At 42.1% G+C, this 17,322-nt stretch overlaps 1 protein-coding gene across 1 annotated transcript in view; it reads left to right on the top strand.

Annotated features, from left to right (window-relative positions):
• The window catches only part of vps50 (VPS50 EARP/GARPII complex subunit), a 107,153-nt gene that overhangs the window by 11,206 nt on the left and 78,625 nt on the right, over nt 1–17,322 (top strand). The window contains exons 5-9 of the mRNA XM_078290457.1: nt 8,039–8,092; nt 14,074–14,144; nt 14,854–14,971; nt 15,630–15,665; nt 16,152–16,234. Coding sequence (XP_078146583.1) covers nt 8,039–8,092; nt 14,074–14,144; nt 14,854–14,971; nt 15,630–15,665; nt 16,152–16,234 — 362 coding nt within the window. The remainder of the gene's footprint in view (nt 1–8,038; nt 8,093–14,073; nt 14,145–14,853; nt 14,972–15,629; nt 15,666–16,151; nt 16,235–17,322) is intronic.

Raw genomic sequence — 17,322 nt, 5'->3', positions numbered from 1 at the left:
AGTCTTCTCCCAGTGCTGAGTAAATTATTAGAGAAAATTGTATATGTTCAAATCCAAGATTATTTTTCAAGTAACGGTTTGATTACGAGCTACCAGCATGCATATAGAGAAGGGCATTCAACAAGCACAGCATTAGCGCAAATGACTGATGATTGGCTAAAGAGCATGGATGACAGGAGGCTGGCGGGGGCGGTGATGTTGGATTTTAGTGCTACTTTTGATGTTATTGATCATTGTCTGTTGCTTGGAAAACTCAAATGTTATGGTTTTAAATTCACTGCTTTGTCCTGGATGGAGAGTTACCTGTCCAGGAGAAGGCAGAGAGTGTTCTTCAATGGTAGCTTTTCTGATAGCAAAGAGTTACAATGTGGGGTTCCTCAGGGTAGTTGCTTGGGAACTCTCCTATATTCTTGATGATTCAACTATGTACAGTGCAGCATTAACATATCAAGAGCTAACCGATGTACTGAGCATTGAGCTCAGAACAGTGGCTGAGTGGGTAAGTAAGAACAAATTAGTGCTGAATATTTCTAAAACAAAATGTATGGTGTTTGGACCTAGACATATGCTGGTCAGTAATCCCCAACTAAGCTTATCACTTGGTGGAAAGCCAGTAGAACAAGTTAAAAAGACTAAGCTACTTGGCACTGTGTTGGATGCTAGACTTACGTGGATTGAACACATTGATAATATCGCAACTAAAATGGGTAAGAGCATTGCCGTTACCTGGAAATGTTCTAGGTATGTAACATCAAGCACTCTGAACCAAGTGATCCAAGCTTTAGTTTTGTCACACCTTGAGTACTGTCCAGTCATTTGGTCATCCGCAGCTAAGAAAGATCTAAAAAAACTCCAACTTGCTCAAAACAAAGCCGCCAGATTAGCTCTCCATTGTTCAATGCGCACAAATGTTTTTCACATGCACAGGAACCTCTCATGGCTTCCTGTAGAGAACAGATTACAATCCAGTCTTCTGATCTTCTTCAGGAATGTCTTAAATGACAAGAAACCACAGTATTTGTCTGACCAACTAGTGTACATCAGAAGCGAACATAACTATCTGACCAGACAGGCCAGTTTAGGATATCTCTTACCACCTAGACTTAGGACAAATCTCCTCAAGTCTACTGTAATTTACAGAGCCATTACAGGATGGAACACTTTACCAAATCACGTTATTAAAACAAATACCAGAGCCGCTTTCAAGAAAACAATAAAAGAGTACTTATTACAATTAACTGTGTGAATGAACAGTAGATGACTCATCTTGCTTGCTGATTTTTTTTAAATTTTTAAATTTTTAAATTTTTTTTTGTAGTGTCTAAAGATTTGATGATGGATCTTTGTAAGTAATGTGTTGTCTGAATGTATATAATGTATATAATTGTTTGTTAAAACGTGTGTTTTCTGTGTCGGACCCCAGGAAGACTAGCTGACGTTATAGCGTGAGCTAATGGGGATCCTAATAAATAAACAAACAAATAAACAAACACACACACACACGTCCCCACAAATGCCAGCGACCCCATGCCATGCCTAATTGATACCTACGATTGCTGCGTGCATCCATCTGTGCTGCGAACACAGCATCTGTAATGATATACTGTACAAGAGCACTTTCAGCATTACTGCAAATTACTCTTGCATGACTGGGAATTTTATCGTTTTGACTGGATGACCCTAATAACCCTTCCTCCGGCTTTGAGCGCCAGTTTAGGAACTACATGGTCCAGGTGGCTGTATGTAAAACAAAAATATAGTCAAGAATATTTTCATATCATTAATCCCAATCTGAATAGAATAGTTGTCTAGCTTTTCTATTTTTTGCTCAGGGACTCCTGGGGCCAGTTTTACTCCACTATACATTTGTCTTGTGTGTTTGAGTTAACTATTATAGGAATTTTGTTTGTACTTTTCCTTTGGGTACTGCAGTTTATAACAAAAACAAGGACAGGGCCTCTCAAGACCCAGATTGCCACATGTGAAAAGCTCCGGTCATTGTGAACTGCAGGGCCAGTGGAGAGGGAGATGAAGCTCGGAGGAGAAGGGAAGGTGGGGTCACGCATGCAACGTGAGAATATGTGACAACCAGGCCAGTGTGTTTTTTTTGGTGCCTGAACCCTGATGGCAGGCCCCTGTGACGTCAATGACCCCTCCTCTGTTTGGCTCCCGGAGCTAGAGGAGGGACATTTTCATAGTGGGCGTCATACTGAGGGCAGTCAGGTGCTAGCAGGTTCCAGACCTGAGAGCTGGCCTGTCAACAGGTGCTATTTATGGACACATGTGGGAGACAACAGCTCTTGTCCCCTCTGCTCGCTGTATTCCCTCTTTCCATCGCAGATTTCTCCCCTTTCCTTCTCTCACTCGTCCTCTCACTGGCTTTTTACTCTCTCTTGCCTCTCTCTTGCTCTCTCAGCATTTCTTTCTTTTTTTTTTTTACTGCTTTGCCACATCCATTCCCTCCACACCTCCTCCTCTTATCCTTTGTTTTTCATACACCCACCCTCCTCCCCCACCTCCCTCCTGTTGACATTTTTGGCAGTCGCCCACACAACTGTCTGTTTAGTTGAGAGGATGGTCTAGACTCTGTTGCCTGTGGCAGGGTGAGACCTACAGGTTTGTAAAGCCTAAGAGCACATACCCCTCTCTCTCTCTCTCTCTCTCTCTCTCTCTCTCTCTCTCTCTCTCTCTCTCTCTCTCTCTCTCTCTCTGACAAAGCTAACTTTGAGCCTGCGGGCTCCTAGTGGGTAAAGCGAGGGTAATTGGTCCAGCGCGCGGTCAGGCAGAAAATCCGCAGTATTGTTTCTCAGCATGCTTATCAATACAAACTTGTAATCTTTATCGTATATTTCCAACACAAAGAACAACTGAAGGACAAAGTTGCTAGCCAACATCTTGTATCTAAATTTAGAAAATCTCTTACTGTTGAATTGAAATTCCACAGGTCCATGTACAAAAGAGAGGTGAAATACAATGGCATGCATCCAAAATAAATGAGTAAATAAGCAAATAAGTAAATTAATAATTCAACATAAAACTCAAAAGATATAATAAAAATGTTTAAAGAAATGACAAAGTATAAATACATCAATAAATTCATGAAAAAATATAAATATATATATATATAATAGACTTGCAGACTTGCATAAACACACACACACACACACACACACACACACATACACACACACACACACACACACACACACACGTGCACTTATACATACATATATACATTTGAAGGAGAGACCAAAAAAACAAAAACAAAACCTTACTGAGATGTATGAGTTATCCATTTTATCCACTTTCTCTCAGAAACTTCTCTATCTAGAGAAGACTAAAAGTCCTCCCATCACATAGATCACTGAGACAGTTTCAATCCAGTTATCAGTAGATGGGTGTTCCACCTGCAGCCATTTATGACTGATGGCTTTCTTTCCCGCTGCAATTAATTTTTTTTTTTAGCAGATATCTATCACTCCCCCCCCCCTCCCTCCATCCGGATTTCCCCCAGATACAGAACCAGACAGGTCTTTGGTGGTGGTAAATATAAAACCTCCCGCCATCTATGTTACATTATTCATCCCTTCCCAGTATGCATGCATGTATTTTTTGACATTTGAAGAAAGCAATGATTTGCCTCCCTTTCAGCTGAAAAGTAAGTTTGGGAGTGATTTAAAAAAAAAAAAAAAAAAACATGTCAGGTTTTTCCAGGAAAATTACCGCCGCATGAGTTGGAAGTTGTTTTTGTATGTGGTTACACACTTTGAATGCTAGCAACAAAGCAAGACTGTCGCCATTACAGAAATGAGCCCCTGTGATTGGTTTCATGCTTTGATCTGGTTCAATATGGGGAGTTCTGAGGCTGGATTGTGGAATCCATGTTACATTATGCATCAAAAGTGAGATGGAGGAGAAATATTGAAATATGCTAATAATAGAGGGCAGTTTACAGGGGCCATTGAATGTATTATCAGTGGGGTTTTTTTTTAATCACATTTCATTTGACAATGATGTGCTAAGAGAAAAACCCTCCACAGTACAATCTTAAAAGCAGTGATACTGGCTCACAGTGAGGTAATGGAAATTCATCTGGAATACCTTTTTGTTTTATGGTGAAATCATATACGTGGATGTGTATGTGACGTGTTTCACCAAACTAGTGCCAATCTCCCACTGCCACTGATGGAAACACCATCTCAACAGGTGGGCAATCTATGTGTGCACATACATACTGTACACACACGCTTGGCCACTCAAACACACAGCCGTCAGTGTGTGAAATAGAGCATAGCCCCCCCCCCCACCACCACTGCCACCACCTCCCCTTCTTTTTCTCACCCTTCCCCTTCCTGAGTCATCTGCTGTGGGGTACCATGCGGTGGAAAAGCGGCATATAGACTCGCTGTGGTATCAGAGTAGAGAGTGACTGCTCCGCTCTCCTGCCACAGTAGTCTTGCCTAATTGGCATCGCTGACACATGCCTGGCACAGGCTCATCTCACGGCTAATTGCCTTGTCTTGCTACGAGACCGTGGCCCATACGAAAGATGTCAGGGACGCGGTTTGTTTGTGTGTGTGTGTGTGTGTGTGTGTGTGTGTGAATTTTTAGTGCATGATTGTGAGTTTGGTTGTGTGTGTCAATGCCTGTGCATACACATGCATGCACGGAATCCCTAATTAACATACACACACATATATGCACGCTTGTATTAATATATTGAGGACCTTCATTGACTACAATCATTCCCTAACCCTTAACTCTAACCTTAACCCTCCATGCCTAATCTTAACCCTAACCCAAACTTAATCCTAATTCTAATCTTAACGCTTAATCCAAAATAGCCAGCAAAATATCCTCACTTTCGAGGATTTTATTAAGTAGTCCTCATAAGTACAGAAATACAAAAACACATACACACACACACTGGAGTTTGACAGCTGTGGAGCCATCATTAGGGAGAACCCGCTAACAGTATCTCAACATTTGGCATCACGGTTCCCATGCATTTGAAAGCGACTTTTAACCAGAATGTAGGCTATGGAGATGTTGGAGGAGGCAGTGTTAATAACTAGGGTGAACATATTCAATTTTTAATGCAACTTGAAAGCTGAAGATGGCTATCCTTCCTGCAGCAGTAATGATTCTTCTCCCTTCCCTCAGTTCCTGTAATGCTTATGCAACCTTTGACTAATACCGTCTGGCTGCTAAATTGCCCCCTGTGTTTAAATCGGGCTGAAATGATGTCTTGCTGTGGAGAGGAAGTTTCAGGTGGTGTGAGTGTGTGAGTATGAATGAAAGAGAGCGCAATCATTACATGAAAGTTCTCTAATTATTTAGACACACACATACACACACACACACACACAAAGATGGCTTCAAAGTGAATATAGGTTGATTGCTCAGTGTCACCAGTGGATCGTCTACTGCTGTCTTGGTACTTAGCGATGTTAACCAGGCAGACTCCACAGTGACTGACCTTCACTATTACTTAGCTGCTTGATACTTTTCACTGCTACCAACCCTTACCTAATTAGTGCTAGCTAATTAAGCTTTCTAAGTCATACATCTCAGTAAACACCAGCAAGAAGTAGCAAGTGCCTCACATTCATTCTGGTTACACCATATATGCCTACAGTGTACAGTCCACTTACTAATGAGCTAGTGTTAGATAAACTGTCTAAACATTGCATGACATTGTTACTGCTCTTTAAACACAGCCAGCATTAGTTTGTGTCTCCTTGCTGGCGGGTAATGTGAGAAATCTGAAGAGTGTAGTGTGTGTAAAGTGGCAAAATGTTCTAGGCTTTAAATGTCCTGTGACAGTAATTTCCTCTCCTGCTGCTTTCTGCTTTTTTCCATTTTAATTCAGTATAGCGGCCACTAAAAGATGCATTCAGTATCTTCTTGTGTGTCTGAATACACTTGTTGATAGCTTTTGACAACATATACAGCATCTACTAAATATTACATGCAGTATGCTTGCTTTGGTTATCCGGCTTAGTTCATTTTTGCTCTAACTGGGAGTGTCAGTGCAGCGTTACACCCAGTCACTGCACAATTAGCCTCCATTTGTCCACCCGAGGCCCCGTCTTTGGCCTGGTGGCTCAGGCAGGTGGGTTTGGTAACTCACAGCTGGGTTTTTATCTCACTCCATTTCAAGAGTTTAGTTTAGTGTTATGTGTTACAGTCCACGGATCACCAATAGGTGGCGCTATGGTTTTGGGGAAGTTTTGTGAACGGTCTAGGGACTGAATAATGGCTTGTGCATTTCAGCTGAGGGGAGTGGATCGTTGTTAGTGTACACTCCAGGCTTTTTTTTTAAATGTGACTCCTCAATGTTTTCTCTTTTTCCTCTTTTTTGATTTTCTTGCCTCTCTTTCACTTTTTTCAGTCACTTTACCCCTAGGATTGTTTTTTCTCCCTGACCATCCTGTTCTTGCATTTGGAGGTGTATACAGGGACACACACACACACACACACACACACACACATGCGCGCGCTGTGGTATGAACAGCGGTTTCAGTTGAGCTGCGTTCACCATCTGTTCAGGTCTCTAGTTGGCTACCATGCATACTTAACACATGTTGAAATGTCATCCCCGCCCTTACCCCAGTTACCCCAGTCTGTTCCATACTATCAGTTATGAACAACTCCTCACTGTGTGATTTGAATATTTTCATGCTTTCTGTACAATATGTATCTGTGTGTGTGTGTGTGTGTGTATGTAGAGATTTGCGTGTATTTTTCTGTGTGTATGTTGTTACATATAAAGTAAAGTATTTGTGTGGGAGAGAGATGGTATATTGTAAGTAGGAGAAAGATAGTTGGTTACATTTATTGTGTGTGTGTTATTGTGTGTGTCCTTCCTGTAGCCTGACAACCTTCTCCTAGCTGCCTGAGGCAATTTCACTCACCCTGCTCTCTGTGTATATAGCCTTTATTTTAGTTTCATTATAATGAGCTGCACATTGAATTTCCAGCTCATGCATTTGCAGTAAGGGTTGGGAATTATGAGTGACAGAAAAAGCCTCTATTGAACATGCATTAGGATGTCATTTTGTATAAATATCCCTTCCTATAGCACTTAGCAACGTGACTGCCACTGGGGACCCAGTGTTAACATGGATTAACTTTGCCCAAGATTAATGTAGCCCACTAATGTTTGTGTCCAATAGGGAGGTAGTCATATCCTGTACTATACTATTATACTTAGTATAACAAAATAATGTAATAAAAGATCCTATAAGCTCAAGTTTACAATTGAATCATGTAGGTTCATTTTTTTGAAAAAAAATCTTTGTAAAGCATTGTAATTTCTGAATGGGAGTCAAAAATGGGAGTTAACCTTAGCTCCCCATCCATTCTGTATGACCTGATGGTCCTTCACTGTTACTGAGTCTAGGTTTCCATTTAATCTCCATTGACCTTCTGTGTTCTTAAGCTTTTGTCTTCTCCACTAAAAGCACTATAGCAGGGGGTCAGACCGACCTCATGACCTTACTTAAGATGCCATCATCATCATCATAAGAGCATGTGCCCCTGCATAAGGAGGGGGACATGCTCTTTAAACAATTAGTTGCAATTTCACCTTAACTGGGGGAACCATTGTGTCAAATTGGTAAAATGCATAAAGGAAAAGTAATCAAAGTCAGCGGTTAAAGATAGAAAATGAGAAAGGAGAATTCACTGAAAGAAACTAGAATAATTCCACTGACAAAGACATTGAAGGAAATGAAATGGAAAAAGGGAGACAGTCTCTTCAAAGGCTTTGGGTATGTTGTACTGTAGATGCAGACATCAGTGATTGTTATTCCTGCTCCATCCCGATAGCAAGATAGCAGAGCCCAGTCTGTTGTTGTGAGGTGACATTTGGCAACAACCTCAAAATGTCTTTCCACTCTTTTTTTTTTATTCCCTTTCTCTTACTCTCTCTCTCTCTCTCTCTCTCTCTCTCTCTCTCTCTCTCTCTCTCTCTCTCTCTCTCTCTCTCTCTCTCTCTCTCTCTCTCTCTCTCTCTCTCTCTCTCTCTCTGTAGGTTTCTAAAAAGGTCGCCGATCTCATTCTAGAGAAACAGCCCGCTTATGTCAAGGTAAGTTTCTGATGTCAACTCACAACTGCATCAAATAAGAATCCCCTCTGTTTCTTTTCTTAGCCCAACCATTCATCTTTAACAGTATTTCAGCCACTGTAATTACATTGCGAAACAGACCAGTTATGTCATCGGGTTTTTCAGAACAGCACCTTTTCTCGCGTTATGACATTATGAGCGGACGTCTAGCTATGCTGATGCTATCAGGGTATGAGTGAATGTGTTCATGTGTCGGCTGCCAACCAGATAAGGTAGGAGATCCGTAACCATGGAAATACGAGATTTGACTCCATCCATGGGGTAAGGAAACAGGGATGATAACCTAGTTTTTTATTATAAGTCCATAAAATCCCTTCTTTGGCTAGACATGGGCTGGTGATGTTGAAATTAACTGAAATGAACCAGTGTGTGTTTTTATCTCAATGCAGCAGTTATTCTGTCTACTTTGGTCAGATCCATAAGTGACTAGAGACTGTGGATTACAGGCGACCAAGTTCACTAGCTATATCCCGTCAGATCTGGAATGGCGGGTCTCTTTGTATGCCATCTCTGTGTCTTGTCAGCGATCCTTGATCCTGCCAAGGCGCTGCAAATGATTGGCAGCTATAAAAAAAAACTTACTATCTAGTGAAATTGCAGTGAAATTGCATCCATTGTTAAGCCATCTTAAGGTCAGTCTGTGAATAGTAAATTGGCCATTATTTTTATGACCCTCGCCGTGACACTGCTGAGTCGAAATGACAGCGGAGCTTATTAGTAGGCGTTGCCAGGGATTTTGGGGGCATTTCCATTGACCTCCTCTTTGCCCGCATCCAATAGGTTTGCAAATGCCCCGTGGAGTTAGGAGGTCACTTCAGTATTGACTCTGAAATGAACTGGAAGCCCGGTTTTTACACTGAATGATTTCCTAGCATTTAGAGAGGCACAAGACAAAAAGAACCAAGACCAAAAACAGACTTGGAAGGATGGGAATGTGTTCTGACCTTCTTACCGAAAGCTGAAATGTGTTGTGTAGAGAAAAACTCCAACACACATCCCCAAGTCTCCTCTCACTGTTCTGTGGTTGCTGCTCTGTAATTTACCTTCTTCTAAACGGCGAGTTCCACTAGTTTCACTCCTGCTGTTCTCTCCACCACTTTTCTTTCTCATCTCCTCTATGCGGTATTTTATCACACATGTGCACAGAAATACACACCGACGCACACACAGCCAGCCGCAGGGCACAATGCTGGCTCACTTGCACAACCTCTGTGCTCGCATTCTGTTCAACACATTAGTGGCCACATAAGTAGTGCACACACACACACACACACACACACACACACACACACACACAAACACACCCCTTGCACTTGGAGTGATGGCATGCTGACTACGGGTTGTGAGTCATAGTGATGCAGTGACTGTCTTTTCTTCTGCTGCTGTGGCCGCGGTGTGAACTCTGTTACTTCCGACTAGGGGCAGACGGCCTCCCTAGGACACAGGAGGGGGGAGGGTCATCAGGCTTCCTCAGGTGAAAAGTTACATAGAGGCTAGAGTTGTGGTCACATTTCTTATATGAGGGCACCTGCTTTTACATAGATTCATTGATGACAACCTCCAAGCACCTTCAAGCGTTTTTGTTTGTTTTGGCTCTCTAGCAATGGTTGCAGTCATAATCATTGATTCAGTATCGATTGTTGATTGAGTGCTGATTAATATTGTATATTATTTGATCATCCTCTTTTGTCGCGTGTTGTTTTCTTTCAGTCAAGCGCCTCCGAAGTTGAGTTCCGTATTTCAAACTCGACATGCCGACTAGACTTAACATTATTTTCCTTGTTCCAGGCATGATGCAGTTAAATGGCTGGATCCATAAAATGGCTAGTGGGGTGATTATTTGGAATGGCTGCCCTCTCTTATCTCCCCACTTAAAATAGAGGCAGTGTAGAATTGAGCGGCCAAACTGGGTGACACTTAGCCTTGTCAGGAAGGAGAGAACACCTCGCGGGAGCCCAAGTTGTAATGAATTTGCAGTGAGTAGCCCTCAGATATACTGCCAGGTCAGTCAGCACCAATGGAGAGGAATGGACTTGGACTGGTATTCAATTATTTTCCAGTGGAAGCACTTACCATTCATCGAAATTCCTGCTACTGCCTTTGTCTGCTCATCCCCAGTCGCCTCTGTTCAAAGGGATTGGTAATTTGTCCAGCCTTGGTGGTCGTACCTGCCAATGAAACAGGGGTCTCGCGGCTCTTTCACTTGGGAGATTAGAAATTGAGAGGGAGCGGATGTGGCGGGGTGGGTAATGTTCGTTGAGATATGTGAGCGCGCCTGCATATCCTTTAGGTAATTCTGTGTGGATGTGGAGACTTAACCCTACTACATGCTTTTTTGTGAAAACATTAGTGTGCGTTCCTGCATGTGTGTGTGTGCCAAGTGCCGTCCTGCTGTCATTTTCCCTTAACTTTCTTCCAAAAGTGGGTCTAGGGCAATTCCCTAACAGCGGCATCATTAGAATGTGTAGGCGGGATGGGCAACAGGGAGCCAGTGCATAGTCAATGTGCTGGGAGGTCGCGGGGTGGACCTCTTCTGAATATATGAATAGGGAAGACTGAAAAAAAAACTCCCTTGTGCCTAAACATCTCTTCCTCCCTGACCTTCACCTCCCAACGTTTGTATGTTTTGCCTGAAATTCAGCCTCTCCTTCCTCGAAGTCTTACTCCACTTAGTAATTTTTTTTAAGATTATGGATGGCAGGTATTTAACCTCTACTTTCCACTAAAACCTATCAACTGACCAACTGTCAGACTCACGTACTGTTATCTGCTCTTACAGAAGCTAAGCTGAATGAGCTCTCCATCTGTCAAGTTACACTGTAGCTTACAGACAGGTTAGACAGGACAGCTCAGAGCACATAACAAATTGGAGCCTCAGGCTACACACTGAGCGCTTGGCGTGTTCTGTGTGTGTGTGTGTGTGTGTGTGTGTGTGTGTGTCTGTGTGTGGGTGCTTGCATGCGTTTGTGCTTATTATACTCTGTTTTTGTCTGTATCCTCATGTGGGCTTGTGTGTGTGATAGTAATTGCATGCTTGTCTCTACATTTCTGCAGCAAGGCTTTTAACTAAGGCTAAGAGACGGGTCCATATCGCCCCTATTTTAGCGTCTCTTCACTTTCAGAATTGATTTTAACATTTAACTGATTACTTTTAAGGCTTTGCATGGCTTGGCCCCTAGTTATCTTTCTGAATTTTACCATTTTGCTCCCGTATGAAGCTGTGCCATGCCTGTACGCAGCCTGAGATCCTCTGGCAAAGCCCCTCTGACCTGTATCCAGGCTAAAGACTAAAAGTCACAGGGCGTTTGCCGTCAGGGCTCCTAGGCTTTGGGACGACTTGCCTGAGGCGCTCAGGCTGGCAGAGTCAGTGTCATGTTTTAAATCATGTCTTAAAGCTTCATTTTATTGTAAAGCCTTACTATATCCTTGTTACTTGGTCTGTTTATTCCTTTTGTTTTATCTCTATGCCTGGATTATTTTTACCGCTTTTGTTTTTTTTTACCTTCATGGATCTTTCTGTTTTATTGAGCTTTGTCATTGTTCAGTTTGGATTTTTCTTGATTGTGAAGCACTCGGCAACTTTGTTTTGAAAAGTGCTATATAAATAAAGTTTATTATTTTTATTATTGTGAGATCATAAGCCAAGCACCTAGCCAGCTACTGTATATCACATGTCTTGATAACAGGCCTTAATAACAAGGGACTGAGAGTGCAAGCCAGACTGTGCTTCTTCGTCTGGTGTAGTACAACAGATTAGGTTCTGATGGATGTGGGAGAGAAATGGCTCTTTCCTAGGTCTGCAAACACAAATGTGAGATAGGGAAGATTGACTGGGCTTGCTCCTGAGTGCAACAACACTGTAGACTATTGTTGAACTGCACTGGACCAGCCTATACTGCTTCATGGTATACAGTAAATTATTGATTCACTTCACAACTTTAATCACTTTCAGGATACTGGTGAGGTCAGGATTTGGGGATTTTGGTGTTGGAAACCTGTACAGCAAACAGCTCAAAACCCCCTCACTTCGTACAGTTGTTAGCTTTTTAATGAGTCTGTGCAGGCCTTACACCCATTTAGATCTACAGACATTTCCAGTGAATTTGGACCTATTGCTAAGGCTAGACATAGTAGAGCTTTAGAGTGGTTAAAGGTGCGTAGGTGCTAATGGCGGTCTGAATCGGTGTGAATCGGTCTGTTGGGTCCAATCTCTAAATTAGTCCATAGCTGGACCTGGTGAATCATCCCAGTCCCAGCTAGTTCACTCTGCTTAATTGGCAAGGGCATTTTCTGAGGACACGTCTTAATGTACTTCTGAGTGTACAAAGGCCACCATGGTGCCTTCTATTCATTAATAAACTGTCCTGACTGATACAATATGAATTTATTCAAGAAAGTTAGTATTTTATGGGTTTCAGTTATGTGATAAGTAAAAAGACTTGGTGAAATGCTTGAGTTGCATTGACATGAGAGTTGGGCCGAATGCCATTTTTTGCCCTAAGTTAAAAAAAAAGTAAATTTTGACTGTGATATTCTTAATTTTGGCTGCACTACTTTACTGCTACCTGACACCTACACCAGGCTCACACCAACATTACTTACTACTGACTTGGTTAACAAACAATGGAATGCACTGTAAATGGGAAAAAATGTGTTAATAAACTCTAAATTTCCAGCCTATTAGCAGCTGAAGATTAGGAACAGTGTTATTAACAATTTAAAGTTAATACAGCTGCATGTTTGATTTTCCAGGGTGTCAAGATTCTTCGGCCTGTCTCCTTGAAATCTGTTTGCCCAGACAAGAACGTTATCTTCTTAAAAATCGTCATAAAACCAATTCTCTGGATGGAGAGTATCAAAGCTTGCCGCTGTTATCCAAAAGCCCCAATTTCATAGTTGGTGAGCAGAAAAGCATAACAGTCGCATGGGAAATATCCCCTCAGATAAAACCCTGGCTATTGAATCAGCCCATGCAAACTGTTCTGAGGACTTGTCAAGGTCTGCATCAATACTTAAGATCATGAGGGAGATCAGTTTGAATGGGATCATTGATTGAATCCCCACAGCTGAACTGCCACTTTGTTGGTGTTTTTGTTGCTGTTGAAAAGCAATTTCCCCACTCTGTATTCTGTTGCTAAATGGCAGTTTTATGTCTGACAGTGTTAAGAGGACGTTTTTGTGAACAGCGGGCCTTTTTTTGGTTGGTAGAGCATCAAAAAGAGAGGATCATGGAACAAACATCTCCCACCTAAGGCAGGACATCTGGCACATCAAGAAGAGGAAAACAAAAAACAGAAAGTGGGAACTCGAAAATATGACCGCGCTGCAGTTTGTCCAGTATTTCTAGTGTTTGCTAAGGGTGTGTTTGTTCTTTGTAGGGGTCGTTTAAGTGGCATCGGCACTGAACTCTTGTCTGAGAGAAGAGTGCTCATTGATCCGTTTTTAGATGTCAAGATTTCACAGAAAGAATGGTTTTCTCTGGATTTTTGTGCGTTTGGAAGGATGGACCTCTTGAACTGTGTTGTGCTCAGGCACTGATGGTACATGCCGCACGCTAATAACATCATCTATCCTTATCTATCTTCATAAAGTGCCCACAGCAGGATGTATCTCAGAGGAGAATGCCCTAATATACGTTGTGTGAGTGTGTGTGCAGTGCTTGGTGGGGGCAGTGATTTGCTCGGTAGATGGCATCATTAGAGACATATCTCACTGCCAGAAGCGCAAATGAACCAGTCTAACAATATCTTTGCGCCCCACAGCATGTTACTATGCCCTCAGCATGACAGAAAATGGTTTCTGGGCTGTTACTTAACGCTAGAATGATGCTTCAACAACTTAAGTTACAAACGGCAAAGGATTCCTGAGAATCAGAAATAGTATGCCTCTCTGTTTGTCTAACTTACTGTAATTTTCACAGCTAACTTGTACCTTGTTTGCAGGAGCTGGAGAGAGTGACGGCGTTACAAACCAACTTACAACTAGCAGCAGTCATCTGCACTAATGCAAGGAGGTGAGTAACAATATTCTATTATATACAGTATGTTCACTAACAGATGACATAAATGCAGAAATAGCCCATTCATACTTCACCTCATACTACACCTGTTTTCTTGTACCAGTGATTAACTGTTCCTTCCCTTCATATGTTTTTGGTCAACCAATATGGAAATAGTTGGCTTGTACATTAGCCTAAATTGAATTTAACTAATTTTTATTTGGAACACACACGTACACCTTTTGCAGTTGTGTGACAGAGCTTGCAGATGATAGTTTCCTGCTCAGTGTTTGAGTTTTTATAACCAAACCACGTCCACACGAAGGAGGATGCTCCCCTTTTTCAGACAATCTCTTCATCTTTGTTCTGTTGGCTTTTGTCTGGTCAGAGGAGGTGCACTCGTTTTACTTTCTCTCCCCTCAAGCTTCATGTCTCTGCTCGCACCAACAAATGCACATGGGTTCTACTCATAAAGCAACACTACCCACACGTTTACAGCGATTTTGCGAGCAATGACAAACTGCTTGACGTTAAGTCTGCAGAACGTAAATGTGCAAAGATTGTTCGCCTCCAGCCTTTCTGGCTTATCTGATAGTACCGCCCACCACCATGTGAAGCACTCTGAAATGCCCTTTAAACATGGTAATATCAACCTGCAACCTGCTGTGATGCCATATCCGATTCTGACACCGTTTCCTGCTGCACTCTGACTCCCTGTGTGTAGGCAGCTGAGCGTGGCCAAGGAGGGATTCACCGAGGCCAGCCTGGGCTTACTAGCCAATCAGAGGAGACGACAGCTGCTGACAGGCTTGCTGAAGTCGCTGAGGACTATCAAGACCCTGGTAATGTTTACACACAAACACGCACAAACACATGTCCTTGAGCAAGATGCTGAATCCCTGCCAGCTCCAGTGGCGCTGTTCTGCAGCTGACCCTGTGCTCTGATGGGGCAAGTGAAAGGAACATTTCCCTACAGTCCTACAGTACCCAATTAAAACCATATAGTAACTGTATGGTCCTTGAACTGCGCATGTCTGAAATGCCAGTGATAGACCAGCTATTTAAAACTGCCGCTCAACACATAAAACTAACTCACCTAATATGCACAATCAGCTATTAAAATACTTTATAATGACGATTGCAACTACTCAAGCATATTTTATTTTCACACATCCACTCACTTTTTGTTATTAGGCAATTTTTTTGTATTGCAATATAGGAAATGAGATTACCAGTACATTTAATTGGTCTCTATGGCCAACCTATTTATCTCATCACTCAGCAGTTATTCGGTAGGTGTTATTAGGTGTTTTCTGTATCCATGACTGTCATAGAGATACACTTAACACTTACACTTGTTATCATCTCATATTATCATCTCCCAAGACACTCACAGCTGACAAGCATGTAACTGAAGTAGTCATCACTTCGTATTATTGTGGTCTGTTTGTGATTGTGTGCTGTATTCAATTCTTCCTGTCGTCATTCCTCCTCTCACAGCAAAGAACAGATGTAAGACTCAGCGAGATGCTTGAGGTATTGCAACCCCCCCCCCCACACACACACACACACACACACACACGCACACACACACGCACACACACACATACAAAGAGATGCTGATGAATGACTTCGAAGGTCAAACATCAAACAGTGGGGATTCTGCATTGAAAGCTTAACCCACGCAAATGCATTCAGGATGCTCTGACAAATTCATATCTGTTGTGAAGGCATACAAGCTGCTCTACTCAATACAGGTGGACTGTAAGGCCAGCAATATTATATGCAATGGTTTTGACTATCAGGAGTATAATCCTTGGCTATATGGGCAGTATCTACATTAACAAGCATTTCAAAGGAGATAGTTGTGTCAAACCAGATCAGACAAAACTTGACTTGAAATAAAGACCCCTTCTTTATGGTATTTGCAAAATGGTCACAAATGAAATGTCCTACTCCAGTGTGTGTATTTCCAACTTTCCTACATGCCACTAGTTGACCTCATTTCCATGTTTCTGGTAGGAGGAAGACTATCCAGGTGCAATCCAGCTCTGTCTGGAATGTCAGAAGGCTGCCAGCACCTTCAAACACTACAGCTGCATCAGGTATGTATGATGGAGTGGTTCTTAGTTGTATCCAAATGGGACTAGGCATGAACTACATTTTCTGTGGCTGGATAGAAACTTTTCTGGTCTTAATAGATTTAAATATGATTTGACTGTGATAATTCTGAATGTTGTTAGTGAATATTGTTAGTTATTGGAAATCCTCTGGGGGGAACTCCTCCTTAGCTTTGGTAAGTGGAAAAAGCGTAGTGTAATTGTGAAAATTAGTTATCTCCTTTAAAATCATCAAAACTCCACTTTTACACATCTTTTGTCTACTTTGAAGCGCAGATTGGAGAATAAACATGATTCATGCAGTTCTTGTTTAGCCTTTTTTGTAATTTGCAGTCTAATTGCTCAGTTCTGAGAACTCTTATGAAGGCCTTATTTTTTTCACTTGTTTTGCTCCTGCCATTACCTTGTGTTGGCTATGGTGTCAGAGTGCTTTTTCAGAGTTTTGATGCCTATCAACATTGTCAGTGGGCTTTTAGCTTAGAAAAAAAGTGCAAAGTTTAAAGTAGGAAATAATGGGAGGCTATGTACATGTGTCCACTGTTCTCTTCAAGATATTTGGGCTGGGCATATTTGGAATGGGTTTTAACACAGTCAGCTGCCAGCTTTAAGTACATTATTGATAGCACATCTCCTATTGTGAAAGTGTTTATTCCCAAACCCTCTCCTCTCACTCTCCTCTCCTCTCCTCTCCTCTCCTCTCACTCTCCTCTCCTCTCCTCTCACTCTCCTCTCCTCTCCTCTCCTCTCCTCCTCCTCTCCTCCTCTCCTCTCCTCTCCTCTCCTCTCCTTCCTCTCGTTGTATGTGTATGTGTGTCCACACGATTGTGCTCCTGAGCACACGGGAAAAAAGCCAAGTTTAATACCAGAGGGGCAATCATCTCTGTCCCTTTTGATTTCCTGGGTAATTGTGCTCAATTTGTAGCGGTAGGTGGGTGCCAGTGTTCCTTTTATTTTCCTTTTGATTAGGGATTGAGTAGGGATGCACGTCACAGCTGACATTTTTTCCCCTTCTCCCGTTATGCCTTATACAGACGCAGTGTGAGAAAGTGTGTGGGAACTAACATTTTCACATG

The sequence above is a fragment of the Centroberyx gerrardi genome, chromosome 19 (assembly GCF_048128805.1).
Source record: "Centroberyx gerrardi isolate f3 chromosome 19, fCenGer3.hap1.cur.20231027, whole genome shotgun sequence".
Classification (NCBI taxonomy): domain Eukaryota; kingdom Metazoa; phylum Chordata; class Actinopteri; order Beryciformes; family Berycidae; genus Centroberyx; species Centroberyx gerrardi.
Note: the sequence above shows the minus strand (reverse complement) of the source record. Positions and strands in the feature narration are given on the sequence as shown.